Raw genomic sequence first — 15,559 nt, forward strand, 5'->3', positions numbered from 1 at the left:
GCTAAAAACAGAAAACCAGTTCTTACTTTGGCCATGGCACACATGCCCTTTCAACAGTGGTTGGTGAGTGGGGTGCCAGGACTGTGCAGAATAAGACACCTGTCATCTTCACTTAACAAAATACTGCACAGAGCAAGAGCAAATCCAGAAGACAAGAAGCTGTGACTCTCCATACCCCAGAACTCCCTACGCCTACATGCTCTCCCTACACAAGCAATAGATGCGCAGGCAGTAGCTGATTCTCTTTGGCTCGCTTTATATGCACACTTTTTGTGACTGCCTTTGCTCCTGTTTACTGAAAAAACAATTCTTTTGTAGGGTTCAGAACAGCAGTTTTGCAAACCCTCATGAGCAGCATGGCCTGCCTAATAAACATTTGCACAGTGTGATTTTTCTTAAGTATATTTCTTGAGCTTTAGCAATGAAGGAGAGAGAACCTGCTTCTGAAGAATGTGTTTTGTACTTCTTGGCATGCCAGCATGTCACAGCAGGGTTGTCCTTGATTCTGCTGTTCACAGCACCAAACACAGTTGGCTTTCCAGTTGTGCCCCCAATCCAAAGACATCTGGAATTCAACAGGCACACCATCAGCTCCGTATTTAATGAAGAGAATAATGTCATATTAATTCCTTTGCATTTTTTGGACTGGGAATTTAATCTTAGGAGACTGAATTATGAGCTGTTCATTAGCTCAAAATTTTCCATTTCATTTACATCAGTGTGCTCAGGTAGCTGAGAAGAGAATGATGAAATACTGAAATCTCACTCCAAAAAAGTAGAAAAGTAGGATGACGTAAGGCGTCTTGCTTCTTAATGCTGGAATGGATACTTTAAAATAGCTGACTTTTTAATTGCCACTGCCCCACGACCTGTAAATAAAAAAAAAGTAGTGCTTACAAGCTGACACTAGAAGCATGTTTCCAGCCTCAGTGTATATCAGAATAGCACATTCTCCTGGGAAGTGTGACAGCCACATGGTTCCTGATGGACCCTGCCAGACTTTCATGCTAACCTATTTATGGCTCCTAGTCTGACACCTACCCATACCTTCAAGTACGGTTTAATAGAGCTTCTGTATGATGTTAACTATTGTTCTTTATTTGTATGACGGAATGCAGGGGGGTCCTGACTGAAGTTTCAAATGCCATAAGGTCAAAGCCAGATAGATACTGTAGTATCTGGGAGTCAGACAAGAGGTAATGCTGGCCCTAAAGAAACACACGGAGAGATTACTTACTAATAATTTATTTGTTTGCCCTGCAGGTTGTTTTTGTAGCCATCTTGCTTCACAGTCACTTGGAGTGCAGGGAGCCTCTCTTGATCCCCATCTTGTCCTTATACATGGGAGCACTTGTCCGATGTACCACGTTATGCCTCGGATACTACAGGAACATACATAATGTCATTCCTGACAGAAGTGGGCCTGAAATGGGGGTATGTCTCAGTACTTTGCACTTTTTTGAATAATCTAAAACTTGCGCTTTGTGTTATAATACTGTATTAAAACCAGTGTACCTTGAAGGGCCTCCTCTCTCCATCCTGCAGGAAAAAACGTTTTCACTTAAAGAGACATGGTGAAAACTATCCCTGACAGTGCACATGAGGCAATGCTTCCCATAGTATGGATGTGCTGCCTACTGAACATCTCTATACTGAGCTGTAAGCCAGTACAGCATGAACAGTACAGCATGAACTTCCCTTATATCAGAGGGAAGAAAGTCTCAAAATTCCTCTTTTTCCTCAAATGTCATATTGGTTTTCACATCTTTGTCTGGTAGCCAGAACAAATTATGCAGATAGGGACCTTATGCATTATTTATTGAGATCCATGACACAGCTTCTTTTGAATCAGTATTACTAACATGAGTGAAAATATTTTAGGCTCGTCATGAAAACTGTTGAAATGAATGTACCAAACTGACAATGGGTGGTGAAAGCAAAAATCCTTTCTCTGTGCTTTTGTTTCAGTTCTGCATGAATTTTTCCAAACCCACTTCTGCTTATTTATTTCTTCATATGTGTTGCAGGGAGAAGCTACAATAAGGAAGATGCTGAGTTTCTGGTGGCCTTTGGCATTAATTTTGGCAACTCAGCGAATAAGTAGGCCCATTGTCAACCTTTTTGTTTCCCGGGACCTAGGCGGCAGTTCTGCAGCCACAGAGGTAAGAAAAGTGCTCTCCATTACTGCAAATGGTCACTCACATGGAGTTACCTTGGCATTTCTCTTCGTAGCCATACTGACAAGCAAAAAGTTGTCTTAAGTACATTTCTGTTTAGTGCTCTCTCTATCCTTGAAGCTTGAAACAGTCTTGAAGCACATTGAAAAAAATACCTCTCCTGGCTGGGATATGAAATGCACCCTGTTTCTCTTGAGGAATTTCAGATCACTCCCATAGTCTCCTGCAGCTGTTGGGAGCCAGGCTTGTGATTGTGGTGCAGAGCCTTCACCAATGATCACCATGAACTAACCTATTCTCTTAAGAAGTGGAAAGACCTTTGATGTCAGTTTTTCTGTAGGAAAGACAAAGCTGTAAGATACTAAATGGAAAGGAAAATTCAAACAGCTGATGCCTAACAAACATTCTGTCAGCACTGCTAACTTGTCATACCTGATACTGTGTGTTTCACTTGCTCGGAAGTTGCCAGTGGCTGCAAATAAACAGCTGTGGAGATAGAATTTAGGAAGCAGCCTTCCAGTATCTGAAGGGGGCCTACAAGGATACTGGAGAGGGACTCTTTACTAGTAGTGATAGGAGAAGGGGTAATGGGTTAAAACTTAAACAGAGGAAGTTCAGATTGGATATAAGGAAGAAGTTCTTTACTGTGAGGGTGATGAAGCACCAGAATGGGTTGCCCAGGGAGGTTGTGAATGTTCCATCCCCGGCGGTGTTCAAGGCCAGGTTGGACAGAGCCTTGGGTGACATGGTTTAGTGTGAAGTGTCCCTGCCCGTGGCAGAGGGGGTGGAACTTGATGATCTTAAGGTCCTTTCCAGCCCTAACTGTTCTATGATTCTGTGATTCTATGAAGTGTAATGCTTTTTACATGTGTAAAAACATCTGCAGGAAGAGCTCCCTAAACACCTGATATGTATGTGTGGGGTTGTGTCTTTGATGTATCTCTTGGGTCTGTAGCTGTGAAAGCAAAAAAGGGACTTGTTTGAAATTGCAGGCAGTGTGTTGTTTCTCATGGGAAAAATGGACATCTGGAATGATTTTTGTTTTGTTTTGTTGATGAGCACCAAAATGAGGAGAGGGTAATTTTTTTGTGTCTTGCCCCAGAGCAGTTTGATGTCCAAAGACAGTCAGTCACTGAGGCCTACTCTTCTGTAGTCTGTCTGTCTTAAACCTGGTTTTACTTATAAATAGACAAGTTAAATATATATAAATTAAAATTATGACATTTGATCTGAAGCATCTGAAGCAACGTAAGGCATTCTGCTACTCTTGACATCTGTAGGTAAAATAACTCAGGTGCAATGAGGGAGGTATTTAGCTGGCTGAGAGGCACATAGCAATTCAAGTTAACTATAATCCCAGAGTATCAGAGGGATGATGAAACGACAAAACTGAGTACCATAGCTTCATGGCACAAAAGTGTTCATAAGCTTAAAATACCAGGCCAAATGTGGCCACTGGGACAGTCTTCCTGAAACAAAGAGCTTCCAGTCACCTGCATGGTTTCTCACTGTATCAAGGTCAATTTGGTGATGATCTTGGTAGGAAGTGGCAACCTGTGTTAGTTTAATTGTTCTGTCAAAGACTGGGTGTTCATGTTTCCCTGTCTCTTTTCATAGGCAGTGGCAATCCTAACAGCTACGTATCCTGTGGGACACATGCCTTATGGCTGGCTGACAGAGATCAGAGCAGTATACCCTGCTTTTGACAAGGTGAGTGCCTAGGTTAGGGGTGTAATAAATACCTCTTGTGTGGTTTTGCATGTGTGGTCCTCATCTTCCCAGGTTACAACATTCTTATCTAAGGTGTCTTCAGTGATGTCAGAGGGATTTCTGCCAAACAAATATTAAGAAAGTTAGTTCATGGCTCCATAGCAAAGCGTAACAGATTCTTTAAAAAATAAACCAACCAAAGATTAACTAGGGCTGTGTTAATGGACATCTATTGTCTTCTCTGGTTTCTCTTTACTTTTGCTTTTGATACCTATTGTTCCTTGTCCCACTGATAAGGTTTAAAAAGCCTAGTTAAAATATTGGGTTAGGTGGCTTCAAGCTCTTGTCTTGAAAAAATTTATGATTTTAACCTTAGCTCTGTGTTAGAAGGTATTGAGCTATCTTCTGACTACATATGTGCTGTGTTTTTAAGGATTAAAAAAAGTCCTCACTTAATTACCATGATGTAGCTGCTTAGCTAATGAAGTGACTTCTCACGAAGTGTCCATTAGTAAGTAAGCAAGCTCTCATCTCTGCTCCTGATTCTGTGGTATCTCTCGCGGGTTTAGGTTCATTTGCTTATGTTAACATTTAGCAAAGGTTGTTTCATAGACTGACAGTAACACAGATAACATGCATTATTTTAGTAGCACTGATCATGTAATTATGTGAGAACACAAGGCTTGCTCCTGGAACTGAGCACAGAGTAAATACATAATCAAAATGAATTTTGTTTAGGGTCTTTTTTTGCTCTGTTTTAGAACTGGTATTCACAAGCCCATATGTTGTGCAAAGAACAGTCATGTCCTGTGACACTTAATTCAAATGCCAAATCCTCTCCTTCCCTTTATTTACCAATTAGTAACTGAACTTTCTAGCTCCAAGTACTGATGAAGAAAATGTTTGCTTGCTCCAGGATGTACTTAGCTGAAACAAGCCCTGTTTGAAATCATCCACCATATTTCCAAGAATTTAAAACTAAACCAAAGGAAAATCAAATCAGTCATTGCTTCTTAGTCTGCCTGTGTACAGCTAAATTGACCTATGAGATAAAATACAACATGCAGCCAGATCATGTTGCTGAAAAGGAACTGTAGATGCAAAACCAATGAATTGAAAGATAAAAGTGTTTTTTGACAGGAAACACAGGGGCTGCTAACCTCATCTGTTACGAGCCACAATCAAATGCACTATTGCCAAGTAAAATTAACAGCAATTAAGACTCCTAAATTCAGGTCTTGCTTAGCTGGTGGAAGATGTGCTGACAGCTTTAGTGGTGTCAGGATTAGACCATGATTTGTCTATTTCAGTTAAAAGGCTTCTCATCGTGCTCTTGTGGAACAAATGTGAGGAAGAAAAAGGTGGAGTAAGGCACAAGTAGATACCATTTATCTAACTGCCGAAAAAATCCACAGTGGGGATTATATGTTTTAAGAGCAAATTGGCATAAAAATGTGCCAAGTGAGGTAGCAGCAGTATAAAGGGTATCTCATTCTGGCAACCATGTGTGCAAATGCCTCCACCGTACCTTTCAGACAATAAATACCAAACCAGAAACCACGGTGGGTTTTTTAGATAGCTGTGAGAATTGCTTTACCCTCGGTCACACGCCATTCTCATGTCACCATGCCTTTCAAAACCTTTATTTCCTTAAGCTGAGGCTTTCTCAGAAGAGTCCAGGTAGAAACACTTTTAATTTCCAGGCTCTGTAAAGCCTTCTTTACTGTGATTTTCAGATGTTGAAACAGTTTGCATGCATGCAAACACTCATTTTCTTTTGTCAGTTACTCAGAAAGCTGGCAAGGCTGATGGCCATTGGTAGCACACTGCATTGCCTCAACAGACTGATAGCATGCCCCTCTTCAGTGGCTCTGCTGGAGAAGTCAGATTCTTATCTTCACAGGGAAATCATTACCGTCTGTTCACATTCATAAGAGAGATGCATGGTCCTGTTTCAGCCTTTTATGAGACTCTGTATCCAGAGCAACCTCATGGCTTAGCAGGTACACTCACGTTAAGGCTTACTATTGATTTTCTGAAAGAAAACAGGAATATCCTAGTTCTGTGCTCTGACTGCTGTTTTACATGGTGATAATGTCATTACTCAGACTGTGCTGTCTGATTCAGAGCAACATCACTGGCTGAGAGAGGACTTATAAACACTTAATAGGCGGGAATGGATACTCTTTTTGCTCCATAATCTGCATAGTGTTTTGATCCAAGTGTTAAACAGTGTGCAAGAGAGAGGAACAAAGAGTATGTGGTCAAGAGTTGGAGCAACGGGTGGAGTAGAGCAAGAGCAGAGTTAGCAGCAGCAGGGTAGGAATGAACAAGACCCCCTTTTCTTCACAACCCCTTTGGATGGTGGGATTGTGGTCACCACAAAAGCTTTAAATTGCACAATTCCATCAGCTTCTTGAATGTGTGTGAAATGGCATACCCTTCACAGAGCTCACGTTTGGTTTGTCCACTCCCGAGATGTGTTGGCATGAGCTCCTCTTTCTCTTACAAGTAATTTCAGTAAAGGAGGCTGATCATGTGACAGATAATGCTGTTCTACCTGAGTTGCATCAAGGATGAATAAATGTTGTACTGCATCTCATGGTACAGGTTTTATCAGCGTGGGCGCATACTTGTGTATCTCAAACAGCTCCAGGGTGGGTGCAGATTATTACTACAGGGATCCTAATGGTGCCCTGCTTTTGATACCCCATCCTCTCCTTTCACAGACCATTTAGTTTGTTTTTATGTGTGTTCCCTGAGGGCAGTTTTAAATCTTCAGCTTCATTTGCAATATTAGACATTTGGAAGAGGGCTTTTGTTGTTTTAAATAAAACTTCACTGCCATGTGAGTACAGAGCCCATGTTCAAGGTGGAACACCTAATAGTCCTAACTATGTTCTGTTCATTAAATGGCATTAATGGAGCCAGCTGTTCCAGGAGCTTTGTTTGAATTACCTACTTGTCTAATTGAATCAGTAAGGGTGCTTTCATTGGTGTATGGGTTTGATACCACTCTGTGGTAAAAGGGAATGAAGTCCTATTTTTCCTGTGAAAACATGCTACAAACTTTAAGGTAAAAAAGAAAATCATGTGGAGTTTCCTCAGAAAGAGCTACTACCCTTTTTCAAAGCTGAATTTGTTAAATAGGACTTATTTCTTGGAAAAGTAGGGACATTACTCAGCCCTCTCTGACTATAGGAGCAGTTGCTGTCAGCTTAAGCAGAAAATATGCTTTAGCGGTGCAAAGTACTCAGAAAGCTCTAGGTTAAAAAGCAAACAAAGGCAGGCATGCACAGGCACAGACAGTCAGGTCCAGCACATGACCCTGGTGCCATCAGCCTCACAGCAGTCTGGAGCCAACCTAATGCTCATTATCTCTTTCTCTTACCCTAGAATAACCCCAGCAATAAATTGGTGAACACCAACAGTACTGTCACAGCAACACATATCAAGAAGTTCACTTTTGTTTGCATGGCATTGTCCTTAACGGTAAGAAACCTTTGTTCAACTCTCTGCCTTTCATCTCAAACAGAAAATTATCTCCTCTCCCTAATGCTAACAGCAATAGCAGTTCAAGAAAGGTGAGTTGTCATTTCTTATGAAACTCTGTTGATCTTATCTGGAAGAGGGAGTGTGGTCACAGTACTGGAGTATCAAGAAAATAGGCTATCATTAGCTCAGGCTGGATATCGTAAGGGCTAGAGTTACTTTATTTGATTCTCACTACTTTTCATTTCAAGTCAGCTTCCACACAAGGCGATATTGGAGACCTGCTTTTCTTCTCTTTTTTTAAAATGATAAAAATATCTGGTAACCAGTGCATCAGGAAAATGAAAAACTGCATTTGTCACATGTGCGGTGGGATGGCAGCCTGTCCCTGGGCATCCTTCATCCACTGAGAATAGTGGTTCCCTGCTGCCTCGCTTGGCATGCTTTGATATCACTGCTGGGCAGGACTTACTGCCCCAGAGGGCTGACTTGGGGTCTGGGACCATGGGCAAGGTGGGTGGAGCTCCAGAGGGTGGGCAGGATGGTCAGGGCTGGCAGTGCCCTCAGGGCTATCACAGCTTATCCCCTCAGTACCTGCATGAGCAGGACAAAAGCCAAGGAGAACCTAGAAAATAAGTTTCTTGGAGAAAAAGTCCTTCCTCACAGTAGAAAAGTAAATGGGAAATGCTGCAATTGTTTTAGGATACAACTGCTGAGAGTCCTAAAATTGAACCTAATATAAATAAAAATAATAAATATATAATAAAAATGAAAAAATTCGTACCCCACACAGGTTTTCTCTTTATCCCCAGTGCTGTGTACATCCACAGAGTATATGGATGCTTGATGCTTTGTAACTCTCTTCTCACCACATTCACAAATTTACGGTGGAGTAATGAAGGGCTGACAGAATTTCTCTCTACCCTCCATTTTTGCATAGAGTCTTTTGGACTGAGTTGCACATGGCCTGTGCGTAAAGGGAAACTAATTTACATCAAAGGAAACCTTACAGTTCACCAGCCTGAAGTATTTTTAACCATCCCCACCCCCTTGTCACAACCTGGGAAAGTGAGATAATGTACTCTGTCTTATTTCACAGTGAAAATGAAGCAACTCAATCCATTCATAGCTGAAGTAGGAGATTTCTTCCGGTCTTTATTTCCTATTCTTTTTCCTTAAACAGCTACAACTGGCCAGCATCAAAGGCAGAACTGCATGAGCTTGTGTGGCATCTCTTCTGTCTATTAATTTCCTAGACTTAAGCTTGAGCTCCTTTCATGTGGCTTAGAGACCAGCAGCTCTGGCGCTAATTTGTGTTTCCTACAGCATGTAACGGAGGGAGACATATTTCTCCACTGGATTGGCCATTGTCTGGGGAGACACAGCTCTCATGTAATCTACCAACACACACCCTGAGGTTTTCTCTTGTGTGCTGTGCCAGGCCAAGGTTATGTTCTCTACAGCTGCAGCCTCTCTTGAAATCTGTCAGTGTTGTTAGAGACCCATGAAGGGGAAAGCTTTCTGCTTTATAAATTGTGCTGAGAATAGTACTCCAATCTCAAAGCCTTTTCTGAACTATTTTCTTCAGTGTTTTGGGCATTTACCAGCTTACTCCAGTTCTGATAGATCGTGAGCTTCTCACATTACCATCACTGTGCTCTGCAGAGTAATTTTTAATTACTGCAGTAGGCTTTGTGAATGCAGGATTTTTTTTCCCAGAAGTTCTCCATAGTACTTTCAAGGGCAGCTCTTTCATAAGCTCATCATGAGAGATTTGTCCGCACTGAAATTTCAGAAACACTTTTGAGGTCCATAGCTTTTCCTGTCCTGTTTCTATTTTTGCCTACTAGTGACAGATTCTTAGGATTGCTTGTCAACAGACAGAGCAGAAAAATACACGAGCTCTAAAGATTCAGGTTGGTTCAAGGGCCTGAGCCTGGAACTGCTTCAGTGCACAAGCTCAGTAGACATCGGTATGACTGAAATTACCATGTGCCACCAGCTCTAAGGAACTGGACTTCCAATTTGTGTGTCACAGCCAGGTCAGATAGCTACTGTAGCTGAGCTCCCATGGCCATTGGTGATGGCTGAGGTTTTCTGGAGGAGCTCTACTGCAGTGAATGGCAGTTGGACTAGTGGCGTCACACGTAGAAACATCTTGCTCTTTGGGATCAGTGGGAAAGTGGGAAACAGGTTCCCAGGCTGACCAAGAGATCAAAACATGTCAAATACTTAGTCATGTGAATCCATCCTCCAGTAGATGATCTATAGAAGGATTCCAGAAGATGGAAAGATAAAGAAAGTCCATTAACAACTGGAATAAGAGTGGAACATGTAGTATGAGCAGCAGCCATGCACGAAAGTACCCTCACAGTGTAAACCCCTGGGAAAAACCTCCCAGTCATTGAAGACATGCTGTTTCATAGAGTTGGGAGAAAAATGTCCTACCTCCTTCCACAGACCAGTCATGCCTGTACAAGTACGATAAACCTACTATTACAGCAGAAGCACTTTTTCACCCTTGTTGATAGCGGGTCAGAGCACAAAAAAAGGCATAGTTCTATTAGGAAATATAACTTTGGAGGGTTTTTTTTAGTCTTTATGGGATCTGAAAGACTGCACTTGAGCTTTCCCAGACTAACTGGGCAGCATGCAAATGTGTTCTGCTAAGTGTGATCGTAAGTTCTGCCTCATGGCTTTGAAGCATCAGGTGGGTATTAAAGCTTCTTCTTCAAAAAATGGAAATAAGTTGTATTGCTTAGTGAAAGATGTGTAGAGAAGCTGTTTTATTTAAAGGCTGTAAATAGAAGCCATTAGACTCCCAATATGTAAGAGAGCTGATGTGATTAGTCATATTGATGTGGTTTTGATTATAAGTGGTAACTCCTTCCAACAGTCCTGTTTTGTGGCTATGTAACTGAATGTAAAATTTGTATAGCAGAGAGGAGGGACTCAGCTGAAGAATTTTGCCCAAGCAATTAAGGAACTGGTTCTGAGTTTAGAAAATTGGGCATGCTTGGTTAATTACTGTCAGCTGAAGAAGTGTGCCTAATGCTGCTTGCCATTGTTACTTCATTGCTATTAGGCACTTGAGGAAAAAATGCTCCTTCCTATATATAAGTAGAGATACTGCTCCAAACGCCAGTCTTGCTGCCATTGCCAGCTAAGGCTGTCAAGAACTAAACATTTTGGTTCAGTGGTAGATCTGTTTAGATGACCCTACAGTTCAACCCTGAGATCACTGCACTAAGTGAAGACACAGACTCCCGACACAGAAAACTGGTGCATTTATAGCACACATCCCTTTGTCTGTGGGATGTGTCAGCCTCCATACAGTGCAGAAATCCCAAAATAATTTATCTGGGTGCTAAATTACTGCATTTATCCATTGCAGCAAAAGTTTGCTCTGTCAGGGGCGAGCATTCCCTCATTTGTGAGCAGTGTGTAGAGGGGCAGGTTGTGTGAGGAGTGAGCTGCTCAAGGGAACCTTGCCTTGCTTAGCAGGAGTAACAGCAAATAGGCTGTGCTTCAGTGAGGGTTTTTCTTAGAATAGTGGGTAGTGTCTCTGAGCTCAGACACACCACAGTGCAGACTTCTGGGGTTTTCCAAGGCAGCCTGTAGAGCACAGCAGTTGCCAAATTACCTTTCTCTTGCTTGCTTTCTTTTTTTTTTTCTAATTGTCTCCACTTCCCAGTTGAGCTCTTCCTTAGGTCTTCTGTGATGACACAGAAGTTGCAGTCAGTTAAAATGCTTTTCTCTGGCTAATGCCAGCTGCTGGTAGACACGTGATTTGTGTTTGGTCATCTGCCTCTTAGCTGCAAGGTTTTCCAGACTGATTTCATCCTGATGCCTGCTCTATGAAAGTGCTGGACAGAGGGGGCTCCCTTGGGAGGGCACAAGCTCCTTCACTTACAGCAGCTGCTGCCCACTCCATGTGCGGGTCACAGCACTGCCCTCATGAACACGTCTGTGTGCAAACCCTGCACAAGTTGGTGAGGTTGTGTGCCCTGAGTTGAAAGCAGCATTAGGGGATGTTTTGGTACATTCTCTGAGGAGACTGGCAGTGGCGGCATCTGTTCATGTCTTGGAGTGAGCTTGGAAGTCAAGTGATGTCTTACTTAACAAGAGTTGCAAGCACCCTCGTTTAAGTTGCTGTTATTCGGGGTAAAATCATGGCCAGCTCTGCGTGGCTGAAGCAGGGTTGTTGCATGAGTGTACAAGGTACTGATCAGACAAAGCAATTTCTCAGACAGCACTGTGGAAGCTCCCTAGCTCACCGTCTTGAAAAATTACCCTGAACAGTCTTGTACTTACTTGTTGGTTTGTGTCAGGAAAGGAGCAATCAGTGCTTGCAGCAGTAGTTACACTATTTGGTTCAGCTTCCTCTTCAAGCTGCCTCAGCTGGGACAAACCAAGGTGCCTTTAGCAATACATTTCCAAACACCAGCTCTCATTAGCTGCATCATTCCTGTTAACTAAAGTTAACAGGTTACACGTCAAGACACATGGTCTCTTATATCTTCATATTCTTGAGTGCTCATGCATCGCAACAGGCTTTCCCTTACCAATTATACAGGCTCAGGGTGCCAAGGGTGACACGCTGTGCGCCCCACGCCATGTTCATCCGTCTGTCACCAAGTTAATGTGCAGCAGGAGAGCTGCACAGTACTCCTCCATTTTAACATCTGTTTATTAGAAATACATCAAAGCTCTTCCCAGCATTAAGTATTGTAGCACCAGTGCTATCATAAAAGGAATTTCAGTGCTGCTTTTCGGGTTTTTTTTAAACAGACAGGTAGTTACAGACAAACAGGGAAAGTAGCAGCTTTCATGAATAAGCAAACTGATTAAGGGGAGAAGCTAATTGTGTAGAATACTATCTTACATATAATTAGCGGACTCCTCTTGAGAAACTAAATCCAGATGTTTGAGTTTGCCCTGTAATTTTTCATTCCATTCTATTCCAAAAGGAGACTGAGAGAGTGGAGAGAAAGCTTTTCACGTTTACACCACTATGTGTGTGTGGTTTATGCAAAGCTTACAGGTTTCAGAGTTACGTGTTACAAACCACAGACAAACCAGTATATTCATTGTTTTGGGGTTTTTTAAGAAAAAAAATTGCTATGAAGTTTCAACTGAAGTGAAGGCTTAGGAACTTAAGCTGAACAAATCCATATGCATCAGTTGTGTTGTGGTAACCAAATTCAAATGCCAGGTAACCTACATGAGACTTAAATCTCAGTGAAAGCTTAAATTTAGTGTACTCAGAAGCAAACAGCTGGTCAGTTTACTGGTTTATGTGTTTGGGCTCCATTGTTGAATATGTGAGTGTCAATACATGTCAAAATGTCACCTGCTTTATGGTCAGGTTTGTCAATAATTGAGGAGTCTAATGATAGCTTTAAAATGTTTCTAATACTTAAAACATTACTTTCTGTGTTATATGTTAGGCCATTTTTTATATTCTGTAAGAAAACATTACATTTTTTTGTAAACAGAATGCAGTACTTAGATTCGTATCTCGACTTATTCTTTTGCCAGGGGAAAAAACATGTACTGATTTCTAAGGGCTCCTGCTGGTGAACATCTGTAGTTTAAGGAATAACTATTGGCAAACTGTCTTGTTTCTTTCATTTGATGGAAGTTATCAGCCCCTTCGGAAGAGCAGCATGTATGCATTGCATCAGCTCTGGTGCTCATCTCTTGTAGCACAGCAGCGTAAGCTACCATCAGTTGGTAGTTATATCCATCTTACATATTAATGTGTAGTCTGTGTATCTATGGATATGTATCTGATAAATATATAGTGATATGCAGAGTGTAGTTATAGACAAGTGGGTTTTTTTTTTTGTAACAGTCAAAAGTTTTAAGCTGTAGCATTTAACATCTGCCTGTGCATCTTATTTTCCCTCAACCATGGGCAAAAAAATGGGACACACTGCTGGGGACCACAAGCTGTTTTACTGAATTTGCAAGATTCAGTAGAGGGACCCCATCACAGTCTTAAAACAGCAGTTGCAGAGTTTCTTTTGCTGGGTCCGTGTAATGCAATAATTCAGTTTCAGCCTGGAGAAGAGAGGAGAAAACTCTTGGTTCCATCCGATGACAGTTTGCTGCAAGCCATCCCATCACTTACCTGATCTCCAGTCGTCTGCTTGGTTATATTCTATAATTAATCATCAAGCACATAGGAGATAAGAAGAAAGCACTGATCGAGAACAAGGGAGCCAGTGTAACAGGGAAAATTCCCTGTATGAAAGAATTAAAGTGCAGAATTCAGGACTCAGTAGTTGCTGCTTTCTACTTATTCCTTAATTCTGTGAGAGCTAGAGCCAGTTGCTGTGGAAGAGAAGCAGCTGTGTGTTATTCAGGCTGAGAAGCCATGTCTATTTAGAAGGCAATTCCAGATGCCTGAGGTTTTGTACTCTGCTTTGGATTTGGTTATGCCAAGCTAGGAACTGCCAAGTGGATACCACGAGGTGACTTCTGCCCTCTTGATCAGCAAGGCTTCACCAGCCAGTGAAACATAGGCATTGGCAGATAAAATTGAAGCCTGCATGAATGAAGACAGAATATTCATACCAGCTCAGTGTATTATTGCAATAACATTGCTGTATTGACATATTCCCTGATGCTATGCAAATATTTTATTCTCAATAGTTGTTTAATTTCCGGCTGAACTCTCAGCAAATCTTATTTTCCAGCCATGAGGCTGGCAGCTGATTTTTCCCATGAGGGGCACCAAAGACTATCCAGTTTTCAATAGACCATTTACTCTCAAATTTTCAATCTCTAGTTTAATAAATATGACATGTCATATCACTTTCTGCATTTACCAGTAAGTTCATTTTCCAGATGATAAAGTAACCTGAGTAAAGATCTTGCATACATAAGCCAATGATGTATTTGAATTTTCAGCTGTGCTGTCCTGCTAAACAATAAGACATTAACCGCTGGTAAAGGAGAGAAGTTAAAGGATTCTTTGCACCTCTGCAGCAAGACTGACTTCTCAGTATCCTGCACTTGCATCAGGGTAGTATCAGTTAGGCTTGCCTATTGAGAAATGCCATGGAACATATTCCTGTTTCACTGGTGAAACCTTTTGAAGGCAGAAGAGTAGTGCCCATAGCTACTAGTGTCCACAAAATAACTGCACAGCAGTTCCCTGCAGTATGCAGCTCTCACTGGGTGGTGTCAGCTTGGTTGGTGTCTGGAGTCCCATGCAGGTTGACATTCAGCTGCTGTGAATGCACTTAATGAGTTGTGATACCTACAGAAGCATCGTGCGCTTCGCTTTTTGTTTCCATCTTTGGAGACAAAACACCTGAAGGGTCTTATTTCAAGCCTGAGAGACAGTAAATTGCATTCAGGGCCTGACAGGACATGAGCTTTAATTTCCAGATAATTTAGGCAGCTTCACTGTAGCCAGAGGGTGTGCAAAGAAGTGTTTTAAAATAGAATTTGCCACAAGCAGTATACGTGAACATACTTTCAGAAAAACTGTCGTTCTTTTTTTAACCCTTTCCTAAAGAAAATAAGGTCAGTTACCATACAATTGTGAATCAATATCGGATGTCAGGTACCAAGAAAACACAGGAATACAGGTATTCCTGCCCTCACCTTCATCAGCTTGAGCAAACAGAATGAGAATATTTCTGTGTCCAAACATAAGTTTGGTAAAGATCAACCTGGAGTACAGCAAAGTGATTTGCAAGTTCTGACCGATGCAAGAGACTATCAAGGCTTTTAATCTGCTCTTCCTCTTTCACTCTCACTTAAAAGGCCTTTAGCCAAGTATCTGTCACCTCATCCCCATGATTTCAAGTGATTCAGATGCTGGAAAGCGGAGCAAGAAAAAATACTGTTTCTATTTCCTTGTGACTGACGCCACAGTTTTATTCTGCATTGAGAGACAGTTGCTACCCAGTTATTACCAGGTATATATCTTTGATAGCTATATACATTCCAGGCTGCTAATGCTAATTATGAGCTAATTCTTAGTTCACAAGCTAAAGAAAGCATTTTCAGAACAAAGTGGTGATTTTTGAGGTCCTTAATTTAGGCATTTATAGCTCTGCTTTACACCTAACTGTATGCAATACTGAAAGTTTCCCACTTGCCCATCTCAACTTTTATATAGATGACTGACAGCAGACATTCAGAAGATGGTCCATCGAGTT

General features: G+C 41.6%; 1 protein-coding gene across 2 annotated transcripts in view; it reads left to right on the forward strand.

Annotated features, from left to right (window-relative positions):
• ANKH (ANKH inorganic pyrophosphate transport regulator) overlaps positions 1-15,559 on the forward strand; it is a 97,051-nt gene that overhangs the window by 66,430 nt on the left and 15,062 nt on the right. For both annotated transcript variants that reach the window (XM_057428887.1, XM_057428888.1), the window contains exons 5-8: positions 1,264-1,434; positions 2,028-2,162; positions 3,795-3,887; positions 7,284-7,379. In XM_057428887.1, coding sequence (XP_057284870.1) covers positions 1,264-1,434; positions 2,028-2,162; positions 3,795-3,887; positions 7,284-7,379 — 495 coding nt within the window. The remainder of the gene's footprint in view (positions 1-1,263; positions 1,435-2,027; positions 2,163-3,794; positions 3,888-7,283; positions 7,380-15,559) is intronic.

The sequence above is a fragment of the Pezoporus wallicus genome, unplaced genomic scaffold, assembly GCF_028554395.1.
Source record: "Pezoporus wallicus isolate ANWC-B61680 ecotype Strahan unplaced genomic scaffold, APGP_CSIRO_Pwel_v1 contig_6658, whole genome shotgun sequence".
Lineage (NCBI taxonomy): Eukaryota > Metazoa > Chordata > Aves > Psittaciformes > Psittacidae > Pezoporus > Pezoporus wallicus.